The sequence below is a fragment of the Aquila chrysaetos genome, chromosome 11 (genome assembly GCF_900496995.4).
Source record: "Aquila chrysaetos chrysaetos chromosome 11, bAquChr1.4, whole genome shotgun sequence".
In the NCBI taxonomy this organism is placed as follows: domain Eukaryota; kingdom Metazoa; phylum Chordata; class Aves; order Accipitriformes; family Accipitridae; genus Aquila; species Aquila chrysaetos.
In genome coordinates, this window is record NC_044014.1 from 38897198 (window position 1) to 38914815 (window position 17618).

The 17618-nt window shown below is 49.5% G+C and overlaps 2 protein-coding genes across 2 annotated transcripts; both read right to left on the minus strand.

Moving 5' to 3' along the window:
- Nucleotides 1–128: 128 nt before the first annotated feature.
- On the minus strand, nt 129–5563 carry SAR1A (secretion associated Ras related GTPase 1A). Its single transcript, XM_030030975.2, has 7 exons — nt 5463–5563; nt 4862–4937; nt 3443–3562; nt 2832–2897; nt 2062–2165; nt 1507–1638; nt 129–848 (listed from the first exon to the last, which is right to left on the minus strand). The coding sequence occupies exons 2-7, from the start codon at nt 4917–4919 to the stop codon at nt 732–734; spliced, it is 597 nt and encodes a 198-aa protein (XP_029886835.1). The 5' UTR covers nt 4920–4937; nt 5463–5563; the 3' UTR covers nt 129–731.
- A 288-nt stretch (nt 5564–5851) lies between these two features.
- PPA1 (inorganic pyrophosphatase 1) lies at nt 5852–17585 on the minus strand. Its single transcript, XM_030030550.1, has 11 exons — nt 17449–17585; nt 17180–17244; nt 14231–14284; nt 13647–13766; nt 11552–11638; nt 11115–11241; nt 10477–10604; nt 8854–8939; nt 8558–8627; nt 7362–7401; nt 5852–6190 (listed from the first exon to the last, which is right to left on the minus strand). Exons 1-11 carry the CDS (start codon nt 17510–17512, stop codon nt 6159–6161), a joined length of 873 nt encoding a protein of 290 aa, XP_029886410.1. The 5' UTR covers nt 17513–17585; the 3' UTR covers nt 5852–6158.
- Nucleotides 17586–17618: the final 33 nt, after the last annotated feature.

Genomic DNA, 17618 nt, shown 5'->3' on the forward strand with positions numbered 1-17618 from the left:
CCCGGCTGCCCCCCAAAAAGCGGGCGCTCCGGAAAAATCCGGGTTAAGAGGAAAGCCAGTGGGATGGCACCTGCCGCCTCCTCTTCCTCGTCGTCGGTCAGCGTGAGACAGCACAGCCACCCGGCAGCTCAGTTAAGCCCAAACGCTACGTTTATTGAGGACTTCTAATAGCGTGATACCTCGGTTCAGTAATTTGTGAAATACCTAAATACTGTTAAATATATTTTTAAAAAAACCCTAACCGGACTCTGGACTAAACAAGATGAACGTTCAACTAAAAAGTTAGAAGGGACGCTGTTTACATTAACGCTTTCTTTAAAAAATATAATTGCTTTTTCTTTTTCTTTCTTTTTTTTTTTTTCCTTTTTTTTTTTTCTTTTTTTCCTTTTAAGTCAATTAACCACAGTGGTGAGACGTGCTCTCTTTTTCAGCTGTTAACAGCGCAGTCTGCAGAGTTTGTTTTTTCTTTCTTTTTTTTTTACTTCCCGCTGTAACCCAACCGAAAGGGACAACTCGCACCCGCGTGCAGAACGGCGGCGCTGCCTCCCCGCCGCGTGGAAAAGAGTTGTGTCACCACTGTGCAATAAGGGCGGCCGAAAACCAGGAGTGTCTCTTGGTCAATGCCAGTAAGCGGTTGGAAAAACCTTCCGCGTTCGAATAGAAAAGTCCACAGGGAAGCTGTGAACAGGATCAGTCCAGAGGAGTAAAACTCTTTTACGTCCGTCCAAGCGTCAGTCGATGTACTGCGATAGCCAGCGGAAGCCCTCGCCGTAGCCTTGCCTCTTCAGCACGCTGCACATGAACACCTCCATGGGGCGGGCGTTCAGGTCTTTCAGTGGCACGTTTCCCTAGGGAAACCCAAAAAGAAGTCAGAACCGCACCCCAACCCGCCTCGTGAAGCGGCAACCGTGTCTAGGGAAACCCCGCTGGGCCCCAGGAGCCTCCTCTCCCAGCGGCGTGCCGTCCCCTTGGCGAGAAGGACCTGGCCACCGGAATTTTGGGAGCCAGCAGCGCGGGAGAACGGGTGCTAGGAACGCTGAAGCGCGCCCTTTTCGAGGCACGGCCCCAACGTACCCGCGATACTTGGCGGCGCCATGCAAGAAGCAACCGTCGCTGCGCGGATAAGCCAGCACCTAGAGCAGCCTTACGGTCTTTTGCTACCGTCACCCAGCATTTCTGATCAATTGCCTCTAACCGGGCTGTTTTTTAAACGCTGAAAAAAAATGATTAGATGGGTAATGGGACGGAAATGCAGCATAATGAAAGCAGAAGAGCCAGACAATGCGTTAAAATACCAGCTCAACGCCCAATTCCCCAGCTGTTATAGAGGTACCACCATGTTTTGCACAATTCTGGCAGTTTCAAAACTATTTGTATTAAAGATTCGCCTTGGTCAACTTTGTGGACAAATTCACGGTGGCAGCTCAGTTAGTTTCTGGACAGTGCAAGGAAACAGGCAAGCCCTCCCTGGCTTGCGGACAACCCGAGATTTGGATGCCCCCCTACCTTTCCCGTGGTCTGTCCGTAGAGCCCAAAGATCTCCCGCAGCTTCTCCTCACTGATGGCCTCCGGTCTGTCAATTTTGTTACCCAAGATAAGGATTGGCACGTTGGATATTGTTTCATCTGTCATTAGTGCCTGGGTGCAAGACAGAAGAAGAGTTAAGTTTGAGGAAAAACATTTTGTTGAGGCTCTGTGACCACCGAGGGCTATTTTTTGGTGCTACAGTACTCCTGCGGAAGAGGAGTCTCTCCAGAAAGGTTTCGCAGAAGCGGCTCCTATCTAAACGCATGGGCCGTTTCAAAACTTCTTCAGCTCTGGGAGAGCATACTGATAAATCCATACCGATCCGGTCCCTGCATAAAGTAATGTGCAAATTCCTACAAGCACACGCTTTGGACACCACACGGCTGTCCCGAAAGGTGCGCTGGAAGTGCAAATCGAAAGCACGAGACTCTCAAAGCGCGCTGTGCACAAGTTCCAGCCCCAAAAAGAAGAGTATTATTTATAAATTTAGCTATTCAGAGGTCTTGGGGAAAAAAACCCAACAACTATATTTACATTAAGCTCAACTTTGGATTCCATAAGACGCGAGTGATCTGCGCAGTCCACCAGGAAGACGATCCCGTTGATGGCCGGCAGGTAGTTCTTCCAGACCCGGCGAGCTGGAAGACACAGAAGCGACAAACACCGCTCCGTGAAAACGCTACCTGAAGCAAGGGAAAAACTACACCGAAAAAGGAGCCACCCTCTTCATTATGATTTCCTCAAGGCAAGAGAAGACCTTCTGGTGAAGGGACTGGCTGAGGCTGCAAGCCAGGTGGTTCGGAGAGCCAGTTACGCTCGCTCGGCTTTCGTTAAGTAAGCCTCTGCAACCACGGCTGCCTTTTCAGCCGGGGTGTCTGTCTTCTGGTATTTTTGTGTATTTAAAAAAAAAAAAAGGGCAGAAAAACTTTGCTTAGAACTTCTAGAAAGTGTAAAAATAAAAATTCAGCAATTATTCAAAAGAATAAGCCTATGACATTCAAGTCTTCCATGGCTAAAAGTATATTTCAGGCAGCAGAGCAGGAACTGGCCACATTTTTTTCCAAACTGCCAGAACTAAGCAGAAGTATTGAACCACTCAAACAACAGGTATCCTAGAGCCAGGAGGTTATTTCCACGTATTGCTCCGTAAATAATTTCAGGCAACAAATAATTAGGTGCTGCTAATTGCTATCACTTTTCAGTATCGCTTTTCGGTAGATTTTTCTCAAGGTGGCTGGAGAACATCACAGGAATCAGAAAATTAACCTCATTCGGTGTCTCCCACTCAGCAGCTTCACTTTTACCTTGTTCATGTCCACCCAGATCAAAAGTCGTAAAGGTCATTCCAGCAATCGTCAGCTCCTCTGATGCTGAAAAGTAAAAATACAGGCTGCATTTCAGGAAAATAAAGAAGCTGCCACGGCCAGAATTTCTCAGGGACTTGCGTTAACATCACACACGCTCATCTTATCCAATATACTGCAGAATTCAGGAATTCCCTGACTTTCCTGTAGAATTCAGTCACTGAAATGGAGTCGTTTCACAAAACCACAAACGGGAGAAAATAATTTCTCCCACCTCCCCACTTAAGCACATGCTTATTAGTCTGCAATTACTACACTCAACTACACTTTTCATTAGAAACCCACTCCCTCCCCAAGAGAGGCACCTCATATTAATTGAGCCACGCCACTTCTCGGGCTCTCCGTTTTGTATTTGAGAGGAAAACGCAAATCCGCTTCAGCTCGGGCAACCGACGTGCAGCTGCATCCTCAGGTGCAGTTTTAAGACTCTTAAAGTCTGCCGCCCCAACGCACAGCTATCACCGAGGCATCTTTTGAGACCGTGTCCCCAAAATTAAAGGGGAAAAAACGAGACCACGAGGCAGGCAGGGCTCAGTCACTGGCAGACTCACTGGGATGTAGCGTCGGGACATGCTGACCCAGCCTGTCGTCTTTGAGCATGTGCAGCAGAGTGGTTTTGCCTGCGTTATCCAAGCCCAGGAACACAAGTTTTCCTGACTTCTTGTACAAACCTGGAAGGAAAACAAACAAGCAAGAAAAACTCCAGCAGGTTTATCTCGGCGGGTGAGCAGAAGTGCTGCGACGCTTGCCGCTGTGTTTATATGAGCCCCTTGCCCAGAGCTATGGTGCTACCTGTGCATTTACAGTCCTTCCAGCACGGACACAGAACAGCAGGGAAAAAAACCCTACAGCTGGAACTGGCTTTTACCAAGGCAATGCAAGGTAACGTCTACAACAAAGGACATTTTCTAAGCTTGTGTTTCTACAAGTAACGTGTTCGTTTCTCAGATACATCCCAGCAGAAGAGCATGCAGCAAAGCACTGCTTACGTGCAATGGGTTACGGATCAATCTGTCGCCCCCAAAGGGGTATTTAAATGTGAAAATTGAATAAACTCATGAAAGAGAGCAGCAAGTTGTTGGAGAAAATGTGCAAAGCGTGAAAGAACACATCATTTTCTTTAGATAAACTGACTTTTTTTCCACTTCCAGGTATGCATCTGCCACAGGAAAGTTCCCTTAGCTGTCCAACAGGACTTTTTCTCATCCCTCCTTAGCCCTCGTGAGGCGATCCAGACAGAGAGCACCCCGTCCTCCAGCCAGGACCTCCGCTGGAATTCATGCCTCTGGCAGGAGGAGCTTTGCCAGCACCCGCACCTCAGGAAAGGGCTGCTCACGCCGCGGTGAAGCAGCCAGCCTAGCTGCGCAGGTCACCCCAGATTAGGCGATGTTTTGGCCAGCACCTCCGCAAAGAGCCTTCAACCCAGATCGCACCGAGGGCGTTAGTCAGCGGCCAGCAGCATCCCCCAGGCACGCCATGGTGGGTAGCTTGGTGTAAGAAGTGATAATTTGAGGAGAAGCAAGCCAGTGAGCTGCAGCTGCGAGAAATAAGGGTCAGCTCTGGTGGAGCTGGTGAGCTCGGATACCAGGAGGAGGAGGAGGAGGAGGAGGATGGGGTTCCCTCCCTGGCTAGGCAGCATGTCTGCCTGGGGCAGGGCGCCGAGCTAAATGGGCCCTTGGCATCAGCCCAGCTGCTCTCGCGCTTCTAAAGGGCAAGAGAAAGATCAAGTGGGAGCCAAACGCCTCCAAATTACTCTCAGAGTTCTTCCTCCTCCTGGTGTAAAAAAACATTGGTTTGCAGCTTTCTCGCCAGACTCTGTCCCAGTCAGAGCTATCGCACGCTCCAAAAGAGATGCACTTTAATCGCTAACTTTTAAGCGATCTTGGCAACGGGCACAAGCCAAACTGACCTCGCGGCAGCTGCCGCAGCCCAAGCTGAGCTGTTTAAGAACTAACATAACGCGGCATTACCTAGAAACTGCAGCACGCTGCTGAAGCCGTTGTAGATCCATTCGAAAATGAAAGACATCGCTGAAGATTAATCTCCTGCGGGGACAAAACCAGAGTTAAAGGCGGCAGTGCTCGATGGAAGCCGGCTGCCTCCCCCCGCCCCCCGCCGCCCCCGCGGGATGCTGCCACTCAGGAGCGGGTCCCGCTCCCCTCCCTCCCGCGGGCAGCCGGGCAGGAGGAGAAGCGTTTCCCCCGGGAGGTGACTAATCCCGCCCCCCCCACGCCCCGGGGCCAGTTCCCCGAGGGACCGGCCGCCGGACCACCCCGGACGCCCCCCCGCCGTCGCCTCAGCGGCCGCTGGGACGGCGGCGGGAGGCGGCGAGAGGAGGGAGAGAAGGGGAGGGGGGGTTGGGGGGGTCAGAGGCGGCCCCGGTGGTGGCCTCAAGGGCGGGCGGTGCGGCCTAGCCCCCGCCCCGCCCCCACCCTGCCTGCGTGTCACCCCCCGCCGCCGCCGCCGCCCCGCGCCCGGCCCCCGCCGCCCCGCTCGGCCCCCCCCCACCGCTCCCACCACCCCCGGGGCCCGGCCACCCCCCCCGCCGCCCCTCCTCCCGCCGCCGCTCACCCCCGGCTGCCCCCGGGCCGCCGCGCCACCGACTCCCCTCCTCGGCAGCCGCCAGCTCCCCGCCGGAAATACGTCGCCCCGCGCGCGCCCCGCCCACTTCCGGCCCGGCGGCTTCGCCGCGCTGGCTCCTTTACGTCGGCCGTGCGTCTGACGCCACGCCGGCGCGCGGGTTCGAGCTCGCCCCGCCCCGCCCCGCTAGGACCCGGGTTCGAGGCCGGCGCCCGGCCGCCCCGAGTCAAAGTCCCCTCTCTTTGAAGGACACGGTACCGCATTACCCGATAAATCCTGCCCGAATCCCCCCCCAGCACGGACCCGTCTAAGGGCCGCTGTTCACACCTTGGCTCCAGTGCTTCGTTAGAGCGAGGGAAAGGAGAGGGAGCCCCGCAGCGTTCAGTTTCAGTAGTTTTTATTTCTAACGTCCATACACGTACCGGGTGAGCGATCTTCTGTCGCCATTTACAAAGTACACTGTACGACCATGCACAAGCAGGGTGTTTTGATTTTATAAATTATGTCCTCTAGCCTCCACAAGACCTCGATGCAGCAGACACATCACTGCTAGATACGTAATTCTAATCGGCAAAGTTACAGGCAAGGTCTTCTTGTTGACACTGAAGCTATTTTTCTGCTCTATTCCTGCATGTGGCAACTCCTCAGTGGGAAGGACACAGCTGTCTTGCCACCCATCCTCAGGCCTTAGTTCTTCTGGTAGTAGAACCACTTGTCAACTGGGCGGGGGGGGGGGGGGTGGGAAGAAAAAAAAAGAAAAAAAAAAAGACGGGGTTAGCCCTCTGTTAGCCATCCACTTAATTAGGTAGTCACAGAGCACTGCACGCATCACCTCCAGCACAGGGGCTTCCTCCCGCTCCTGTCAACACCACCGCCATGCACCCAACAGGTTCTTGCGCAGCCACGTGTACGTGTTTTCCTGAAGAAGTCACCCTTGCTCAGCCTACATGTGACTCAGTTCAGGTGAGGAGAGCAAGCCACAGCTAGCTCGGCTTCCCTCTGGCTCAGCTGACTCGGAGGTAAAGTCATTTTACCTCCAACTCCTGTGCCCATGCAGAAGACATCAATTTCTTCACAGATTTATTACCCATGAAGAGATTGGAGATGACAGCCTAGCTCCTCTTTCTGCCACACAGCTGTGGGTTCTCAACATCGCCATTACCTCACGCTTGCCCTCGGGTCTCATCCCTGCTACAGCAAGATACAGATTTCATGTGCAAGGTGCCCATTGCTGCCTCGCACGGAAGGAAAAGGTGACAGCTGAGTGCTGATTCCTCCCACAGCCGTCCTTTTCTTATGGAGTCGTGCTCCGCGCGACGGATTGAGTCCCGAGGCCTCTAAAGGCTTGTCACCAGCTTGCAGCAGACAGTTGTTCAGTGACAGATCTCTGATCAACAAGTCCAATGGCAACCGAAGCACCGAACATGCAACCGATTTCTGCCTCTGCTCTGTGCGGGTAAGGAGTAATTCCCTTCCTTGGCTTGCCTGCACTGAGGATACTGATGAAACCCCTGTTTCAGAGGAACTAAAATCCCTCTCTGGCTATCCCTGCACTTCAGTCCTCTGCAGTGCTCTTCTTGCAGGACCTGCTACACCTCGAATCTCTTCTGGAGCAAACTATGGCACTGCAGGTCTCCTACTTACCGCTCATTTACCCACCTTGCATACCCAAACAAGAAAGTAAGGCAACAACAGAAGTTATTCAGGAATCAAACAGTATTACTGACACAAGTTAGGTCTAACAAGGTCCTTAATTTCTCCTGGTCCTTCATTTCTCCTAGTGCTAGAGCCATGCCTAGCTATCAGTTAAGACCCCCTCTTCTTATTGATAATTCCTTTGAAGAAGTCTCCACTCAGCATTGGAATGTATCCATGGGTTTTGAGACTTACCTTCGGGTGGGATCGGGTTAGCAGCTTTACACGGCGGTGCCTGAAAGGAGAAGCGTATTAGCAGACAGCAGCTGTTGACGGAGGTCGACCTTAAACCTGAAGCTCACCAGACATTATTTAGAGCCGCACAAGTCTTGACTGAGCACAGTTTAAGATCTACGCAGCATGAACTGGTCTGTGGCAGACAGTGCTGGTCAGCCGTGAGGGAATAAATGAGCTCACGTGCAGCGTGAGTCCTGTCATCCCCACAGCCTCCTCGTTCCATAGATGTCCTACATGCCGGAGGTGCTGTGCTTTAAGCACAGGCTGCAGTGCCACCTGCTTCTCACCACAAGCAGTTACTGCTCCGGCGCCTATACAGTTGCAGGCAGCCTGCTTTTTTTAAAGCTACAACGTGACGGTGGAATAGAAGTACAAAGGACTCTCGGAAAACTTCTCCACAGAGCTCTCACCTGATATTTAAGAGCCAAAGATAGATAAGGGTCCCCGTCTGGTGACACATCCTCCACGAGGGTTGCACTTTCAAAAACTTACAAAGTAACTCGGATACCACCAGAGGATACAAGCACTTTTAAAACCAAGACAGTGGTTTTAAAAGTCTCTCCAAGCCTACAGAGAGACTCTGGTTTCCAGTCACATTTCCATACACTGAGGCAGTATCTCCGTTTTGATTTTCCTGACCCATTCTTCTAATCCCTTTCAAGTTGCCAACAGCAGTACTTCACAAGCCTAGGGAAATGCAGTTAAGTCCTGAAACTGGATAGGAGTACCACACTGGGAACTTCACACTTTTCACTGCAAAGGATGCACGGTCCCTGGCTGCAAGGCTCTCAGCAATTAGACTTTGTTTTCTCAAAGGGTGATCTGTACTGTGAAGCTCTTGGAAGGCCAAGTATTTAAACACTCTCTGAACAGCTGACAGCCAAGCTACAGTTCAGAAGTTTAGCCCTTCACGCAAACTCTGTTTTGGTTTCCATCTCCCAGATGACTAAGGGCAAGGAGAAGCCTCTGGAGGAATGTCCGGCTTGCTCCACATTCATCCTATTTAACCAGAAACAGGTGTGGCGGTGTCATCCAAAAAATTCTGAGCATACAATGCGCTATTCATACAGAGAGGACAGTTTACGGTACCACACAAATCGTGCCATTTTGCCTGATACTAAAGTTGGGGTTAGGATACGCAAATTTGTACTTACTGCATCCACAGTAGCTTTTGCACACTCTTGACTACAGCAGAAAGGGCTGTCGGACACCGTCAGATTTGTGCTAGAATAGATAGGTCACTTGTGAGAACGTGAAAGCCAAGTCTCACCCCCAAGAGTATTAAATAATGGAATATTAAGAAGCATTGTTATAGCTGCCAAGTTGAAGGGGAAGGCCTGTGGAGACAGCCAGCAGCTAAGGGAAAGCACAGCACAACTCAGGAAAGGAAGTTTCAGGGTTATTTGTTTAGGGGAAAGGAACATGCACAGCACCACAAGCATTAACCTACCAGTTGATCTCCCCTCCGTCAGTCTTCTTCGCTATTAAAGCTTTCCAGTGTTCATGAGTACATTTGATGACGTTCACAGCAAAATCCTAAAGTTGAAGATGAGAAGAAACATCATGTTACATGCAAGCAGTAGATCATCTTCTCCAGACTATCAGTTATATGGAACGAGAGGCCAGTATTTATACGCTGATTTTAGAAAGTTTCTGACTCTGGAAGGGACTCAGAGAGACCTCTTCCCTTACTGCACCTTTCAGGAACAACAGCAACCTCCCAGTGCACAACAGCTGAAACAAGGGGGATTTTACAACACAAATTGCCTTGCTTTCAAGATGGGAGGATACGCCAAGGTCACCTAGCGAGTCCAAAAGAAACTGAACGCAGATATTCTAGTCTCAGGCCAGTGCTGTATTATAAAAGCACCTCCGCCCTGCTGCTCATCCCACTCAGTTTGTCTCCAGCAGCTAGCTGATCCCGACCTATCTGCGAGCTTTCTTCCACTCCAGGCAAATCACTCAACTGCTGTGCAGATCAACAGGAAGAGACACGCACCTAATCTAGCTTTGCAACTATTTAAAAATTAATCTGCTTCCAAGCATATCACAGCTTTTTTCCTTAAAAAAAAACCGTAGTATATGCTCAAGCATTAACCTGTCAGCTGCAGAAGGAAACACACACAATTCTTTGTTAGCGTGAACACCAGCAATAAATATCCTGGTTTGATACCACACAGAGCCAAATAAAACACTGCAGCAACATGTGCGAGGTTCTTTGTCCCCATTTTCCGCCTTGGCCTTGATTCCGTTTTTACCCATCCTGAGGGGCAGCGAGACGTCCCAGCCCACCCAACCTAGTGCTGTGCTACAGCCGAATGGGACAAGTCCACTCCAACGTGACTTCCATTTTAGCCCCCCTTTCCCTTTCCTCCCCACACCAGGTTTTGCGGGCCCTCCCACTCTCTGCACCGACTCTGGAGCTCTGGGAGTTGAGTCACCTCACTAACCCGCTCACAGCACACCAGGACTGGCAGGAGGAAGGGCACAGAAGCAGGATTTTACCCATTCAGGAGCAGTAGATTATCTGACCCAACCCAGAGAAGAGGCAGGGGAATAACGCTGCCAAGGCAGAACCTTACTCAAAGGGCGTGAGGGAACACTTTACGCCCGAAGGAAGAAGCATTTTAACTCCTGAGTTAACTTCAACTTGCATCAGGCTGCAGTGGAACAAGGCCGGTGAGCAAGGGAGGCAAAGGGTGATGTCAAGCACGCTTGGCTCCACAGCAGGAGCAAATAAACCTGGTGTTTTTTCCAACCTGGTTCTGACACGGAGGCTCCCAGCCCTGAAGTGATCCCACATGAATGTCATCTAGAAGAAAAACTGATAATATCCAACAGCAGCCGGGTGATAACCCTATGCTTTTTCTCCTAGGATTCCTGCAAGCACTGAGCTGGAAACACGCAGAACAGTAGGCTGGAAAAACAGCAGGAGGAACGAAGTCAGCTATCAGCAGCCCTGTAGAAATCCATTCTCTGAGCGACTACTCATTTGTGTCCCCATGCACCTTGAGCTCAGTTTTTACACAGCGTGCCTTTGCATGCTCACAGTAATGCAGAAAGGCGATCCTACCTTGTCTTTAAATTCACCATTAAAAGCAAACTGGTTTTCTGGCTTTCCATCAGGTACTTTGTATCTTCTGAACCAGTCCACCGTAGCTTCTAAGTATCCAGGTTTCATCCTTCTGACGTCATTGATATCTAGCCAGGGAGAAAAGGTTTGTTAGCCAGATCTAGTAACAGAAGTTACTTAGCTACTACCCCGCTCTTCTGAGCTGCCCCTCCTCAAGTAGCCTTAGCGACATTTCAGACGGGTTACAGTGAAGACACAAAGTGGATATCTGCACAGGAAAGTTAGTGTTTCATCTTCACAGTATATCCTGATTGCCCCCAGGAGCATGGATGCATTTAAACAGCTTTGACTAGAGACCTGCTGGACAACCCCTTTCCTTCCACTCAGAAGACAGGCTGTATAGCCACCCTCTTCTTTGAGATGCCAGGCTGTGCAGAGGACTGACAATTTTCAATCAACAGTGGTAAAATGTTTCGCTACAGGATTGATAACATCCTGCTCTGCTGTCCTTCCAGTATCACATCTGATTAATACCATGGCATAGAAGCAGCAAGCCCGCGTCCTGACTTGAAAGTTTCCTGCAGGCTCTCAACAGAGAGAGGGAAGTACGCAGCCTGCTCCTCCCTCCTGTTACTTACCATTATAGTTGTCTGCTTCAGGGTCTTCAACATTAATAGCAATTATCTTCCAGTCTGTCTCTCCCTCATCAATCAGTGCCAGTGTGCCCAGCACCTTCACTTTGATGACTTCTCCTCGAGAGCAGACCTGCAAGGACAAGGACCTTGTTGTCTGTACTGATGCATCCAAGGAATGCACAACAGGAGACTGTGCAAGCTGTGAGAGTTCAGCAAGCAGTCGGGTACCACAAAATTAGCTATCGCTTATCAGCGGTTCACAAACCTTGGCTCACAAGGCTGCCGCTGTAAGATCTCATCAACAATCTCCAGAGGCAGAGGAGGGAAACATCACATTCTTAAGGTAGAGGAGGTAGGAACTGAATAATGTCTCTGGGTAATTGACTTCAGAGACATTAATTACATGTTTCAAAAGACAGTTACCCTTTAGAGTGCATTACCTTGCTTCCGATTTCACACACATCAATTGGATCGTTATCTCCACAGCAGCCAGTATTTTCATCTTTGTGACCTGGGTCTTCCCAAGTCTGCAAAAAAACCCCAAAAACCAAAAAACCCACACAAATAAGAACTCTCAGGTTTCAAGAGGAAACAAAAAGCAGGTTTATTTCAGGCATGCAATTGCCCCGATACAGATGATGGCTCACTTCACGCTGGCTTTCAGGTCTAGCGGTTGGGCTACTATTTCAGTTGTGCCTGCAAATGCAGTTTGAATCCAAGTGAAAAGGTGTTATCTTGAAAAGGGTAAGCTGCTCCCTCCCACTTACAAGCCTTTTTTCAACAACTTTCCAGACTTCCTCCTCCGTTCCACAGCTGCATAAAGGTGAAGTTCACATCTATAAAGAACACTCATTGATTTGGCTGCCTGCCTGTTCCTCTCCCTATTCATTTCTTAACAGAAGTTTCCTGAACTCCAGATAGCAGTCCAACAGAGATGGAAGACAGACAGGGTGTATTGTTTCCTTTTAATTAAACAATTAAAGACACATTGTTACACTAGAGCAGTGACAAGAATGCAGAGTCCCATAGACTGTGCTACCCAGCGTCCTAGTGCACCTCACCTAAAGCGGCGAGTACAAGTCGAAAGACAGGAGTCCAGAAGGCATTGGAGCTATGCCTCCAAAAATAATAGCTGCTTAAAACACGCTTCTGATCAGAAGCGAAAGGACACCATGCCCACTTGCATCATAAGGAGCAACTACCTCTAAGGTCGTTGAGATATAAAAAGAAGGAATGCTCTTCCCAAATCTCTGCATGCCAGGACACGACAAGTATAGTCAAAACCTCGTGATGCATCCAGAGCATTCAGGAAGATGTACTGAAACCTGGGTGGTGCTGAAGGACTCTTCACAATCGCCATCGCACTTCCCTACAAGGGAGTGTTAAGTTCGGTCCCTTGACCTTGATGTGCAAAACCACCTTTAATCCACTAACATATGACTGAGCAAAGGCTTCAAAAGCTGTCATTCTGTACAAAGAAACCGTCTCCAGAATCCATCCAAGTACAAAACAATTCACCTTTGAAACACCATCTCAAGCCACCTGGAGAAAGCACTCGACAGGCACTGCTACCAAGACGAGAATTACAAAATTCAGTGTGTTTCCCTGTGAACTGCCACTGACAATTTATTTCTCTAAAGGAAACGCAAACCTTACAGAACATCAGAGGCAAACAGCCTTGCTCAAAGTTCCTCTTCATCTAGCGGTCACCAGCCAGTTAAGAGCATGTGTCCAGGTGTCACGACCCAGGTCGGTCCCCCCTTGCCAGCTGTTTCAGAGAAAGTGTGTCTGTGCAGCTGCAGATGTCTGCCTCACCCAGTCTCTGGACTTCTGAGTGCCTTTCTGCCACTCAGATCCAACACTGAGAACAGGGCATCTGCGGCCATCCAACAGGTCAATACAATAGCCTAGCTGTGTGTTTTAGACCCTGAACAATGAGACGGGTAGAAACAGGAAAGATACAGCCCTTCAGATCTATTCAGATTCTCATTGCCCACATCCAGAGTCTAAAACAATCAGCTAATTCACTGCAAGAAGAATCTTCTGTAAAGATTCAGCCTAAGGGCTGTACACCAAGATCCTGTACCATTATTAGCTTAAAACTTCAGCTCTTTATGCTTCACCAGGCAGGAACTGAGGGCATTGCATTGCCAGACGCCCAGTTCCTTGTGTAGTGACAACTTCCTTCATCCAAAGACAAGGACCTGCCAGCTACTGTCCAGCCAAACTGCTGAGAGGCCATGGAGAGGAGCAACACAGCAGGTACCTCACTAGCAGCAGCTGCGCATCCTCAAATAGCTTGTTTACAGCATTAGCTACAAGCCTACCTCTTGAGATTTCTACTTAAAAGCACCCCTGCTTTCTTGACAGGTCCTCTTCATTAGCAAGATTATATATGGAGATGCAAATGCTGTGTTCCAGATCAGACCCTCAGCTGATCTTTTGCTCATTAATACAGCAGTAGCGAGAGACACACACAGGCATCCTCCCTCCTCCCCACCAGAACGGGTGAGCCACCGAGACAAGTTACAGTACCTGTGGGATAGCACCGTAATTCCAGATATAACCCTTGTGGGGAAACACGTTAGCTACGTAGCGCAGTTTTCCTTTCTTCACGTCTTGCTTAATTGGGTTTAAGGGATCCTTTGTTGCAATCTGAAAGAAAAGTTACATAAATCTCTCTACTTTGCTCTCTAAGAAAAGCCAAGCAATTTTTTTTTTTTTTTTCTTTAATGAAGCTGGCTGTTAACTGACAAGCCAAGAGACCAGGAGCCAACAGACCCTGAAGCCCACAGCACATACTGGACAACTCCATTTCCTGTTGCATTGCCATCTCCTGGGATATAGTTTTCAGCAGACTTACAAACATCAGAACCACATGGGGCTGACAGCCCCAAGACGCTGCTTTAATCAGAAGCCACGGAAGAATTTTAAGTTAATCCAACTTCTGCAAGGCTCAGCCTCCATACCAGACCTCTAGCATTAAGCAAGTATTTACACGAGAAGTTAGAAACCACTCTGATTCAGGAAGTGGAATTGAGAAGGAGAGAATCAGCAAAGCCAAAGATTAATAGACTAGTCAGCTCAAGCACTTAAGCTAGGAACTGTAATATAGTTACCTCCATTTTAGCATTTGTCCATCGAGGTACTTCCACAACCATGTTGAACACATTCTGAAGAAAGCAAAATATCAGTGAATGGGAAGGAATCTCAAGACCACACTTTAAACTAGGGAACACATATAAGTAAGCATAAAAGCCAGCCAGTTCGCATGAAAACCATAACTTTTTTTTTCCCTGTTTTTTCCAGTGCCAGTTTTGATACCGTTGATAGAAGTCCTGTAGTCCAGCCAGCCACATGGCATCACTCAAAGCTGAATCCCATGAAAGACACCAGCAAAAGCTAGATTGAGGTTACTCACACATTCTCCATCAGTTGCCACCTACGAACATCTCCATCATGTTCCTAGGTTACAGAATGGTTAGGTTTAAATGAATCTAAGACAGCTGCATACAAACTATCCTGGACATAACAAAATGAGGTTTTAGGCATATTTATTAAATACAAAGCGCGTAATCCTACAGCAAGAGCCACCCTGGGAATCTAGAAGAGGCAAGACTTACAGGAGTAAGCCATCTATTTAATAACGTGGGTACCTAGGTACTATCCTGAACGACTGAGAATATCGCTCCCAAATATTCTAGCCTGTCTTGAAGTAGTGAAAGATGCCCGAGCTCCCCCTCTCCAAGCTGGCACTCCTATGAAAGCAGACCTTGTTAGCAGCATGGTGCAAGCATAAAGATGTGGGGGAGAAATGCAGAACCACATCTTGCAGTATCTCGTTTACAGATGACACTTGAAAACATCTCCTGTTGACTCCAGCTGGGCTGAGAGGACTCTTGAGAGTTCAATGTCAGACTCCTCTTCAAGAAAACAAGCTTTTCCACACTTGAACCTTAACATTTGCCATTTGAAGAGACTATGGCTTTTAACAAAAAAGTCAAACCTTGCTCCCTAGCATCGACAAGGTTTCTAATCCCCATGTTAAGCAGTATTAGCATTGCAAAATCCCTCACACCTGTACTGCACCATAATTAGGCTGCTATTGTGCAACGAGTGCTGTTACATCATTGACTCTGCCCACACCCTTCCCTAAGGGAATGTTATTACATCCCCTTAATTGCAGGGGGTCACTGCTCATTTGCAATTTATATGTAAAAAGTTATATAGTATTATTATTTATAAGTAACTTAAGGAAAGGAATGAGGCAAGGCAGGGTGCTTATGGCTTTGCAGGCAAAGACAGACGACTGAGGGGTGTATTGTTGTTAGGCTCCCAGTTTCCCCAGAGTCCAACTGACAGATCTGCCTTGGTCTAAGACACCCAGTGAGTAGCCCAAGGTCATTCCTTTGCAATGCCAAGGTACACAGGTACAGATAAGGTCAGCACATCCCAGCCCTAGACTGAAAAAAACACCCTGCAATCCTCTCAGTGTCTTAGAAGTCTAAGGATAAAGATCAAGGAGCCCAGACAGAGACAGACAACCTTTTGCTCCAAAGTGGGCTCCCTACCATAGCTGGTAATGAATCTGCTAAGTAACGGGTAAAATCTCTGTGGAGAGGCACTCCAGCAACAGAAGGAGGTCTAATGTGGTCAGGGCTATTGTGTAACTTTGGGGATTGTGACCTTCTGTGATACTTTCTTCTCTTAATGACTTGGCATGAGAAAGCAGCATTAGCTGCACAGGGACTCTGGCAAGCGGCACTAAGCGCCTGAAGGCACATCAGCAGTCCAGTTTCCCTTGTTAATCATTACCAGGCCACAGAAACCCTCCTCACCCCTATACACAATCCCCTGCTCTTTCCTCCCCTGTTCTGCAAGCATCTGCAAAGCGTAGCATTATCTGGGTTTTCCTTGTCTGAGTTACCTTTCAGACACCTGCTTTTGAAAACTGCTTTCCCAGTCGGCCACAGAAACTGCTTTGCCACTGTCCTTGATGACTACAATCCATCTTTTCCCTTCTGAGCAGGCAAAAGCCACCTCAGACTTCCCAGAGCACATTCTGACACCACCTGCACCTCAAAGTTCCATCAGCTACTTTTTAGAGATTCATCTCTCAATTCTGCATACTCTTTTCCTTTCCAATAACCACTCCCTACCTCCAAATTATACCTCTCTATCACGAACTTTAGAACAGTTCATGTACTACGTTTCTTAAGCTGCACAGCTTTTTAGTATGTGTTAAAAGAAGAAACGAGCTACAAAGGTAAGGAACACAATCAGAAAAGAAGAAACAAGCTACAAAGGTAAGGAACACAATCAGAGAGCCCAAGTTACCACTGAAAAAGCATTTAGTGAAAACTGAAGCAAAGCTGTTTTGGTCTACTAGAGCTGGGGCATTTTAGACAGTGATTTGGAACAGCCTAATTTGACCGACTGCCAGAAGGATGTAAAAGCCCTGCAGCACTGCATGCGGCAGGTTCCCCACCTGCACTTTTTGTGAGGCAAGAGGTCCCCAGGAGCTGCTACAGCAAGAATTTAACATCCTCACCTTCTGTTCAGCAGCTGATTACACTGCAGGCATAAAGTGGCCTTACTGCAGTCAAAACCCAAGCCTGAAACATCATGCAGCATGAGCATATACCTCCATAGGAGTGGATGCAGATATTTAGTTAAACGGAAAACTGCTTCTTTTAACCCAAAACGCTTTCACGCGATGTCATGGGCAAGTTCAAGACAACCACTCGTATCTCAGACACAAATATGAGAATGGGATCACCCGTTCTCTTGTCCTACGTCACTGTACCCAAAACTGCAAGAAAAGGGCACCCATTCTTTGCAACACCTGGCGATGCTTCCATTAGGCGCTCCTGCCGAGAACCACCGTAAGGAACCGGGAGCCTCCCTCGGGTATTTCAGGCCTGCAGGACCTCGCTCCCTGACCGACTCAATGCTCACACCCAGGGCCCAGAGCTCCAGCGGTTGCTCATGTCCCTGGCCGCAGGCCAACGAGGCCACACCAGCCACCCGGCCTGCTGCTCCTTGCTCCAGCCCCTCTCCCCCCTTACCTTGCCGGGGTCCGCGTAAATGGGGATATCATGGAAGGGGGAGATGTAGCGCCCGGCGGCATCCTCTGCAAGGCAAAGCGGGGGGGGAAGAAGTCAGGCCCGGCCTGAGGGAACGCCTCAGGTTGGGGGGGGGGGGGGGGGGGGGGGGGAAGGTTCACCTCAGGCCGTGGGGGCTCCCTCAGAGGAGCTCGCTCGCCCCCCCCCCCCGCAACCCCCGAGCTGGGAGGATGAAGGGGAGGAGGAAAAGGAGGAAGACGGCAAGCACTCACTGAAGAAAAGCCGGTACTCCAAGCTGTGAGGCGCGGCCCGCTCCTCCACGCTGTAACCGGCCATCGTGCCGCGCTCAGCCCGCCGGCTGCCGCACTGCGCAGGCGCGACGCGCCACGCCACGCCCCCCGGGAGGGGGGGTGTCCAACGAGGTGAGCACTGCGCAGGCGCG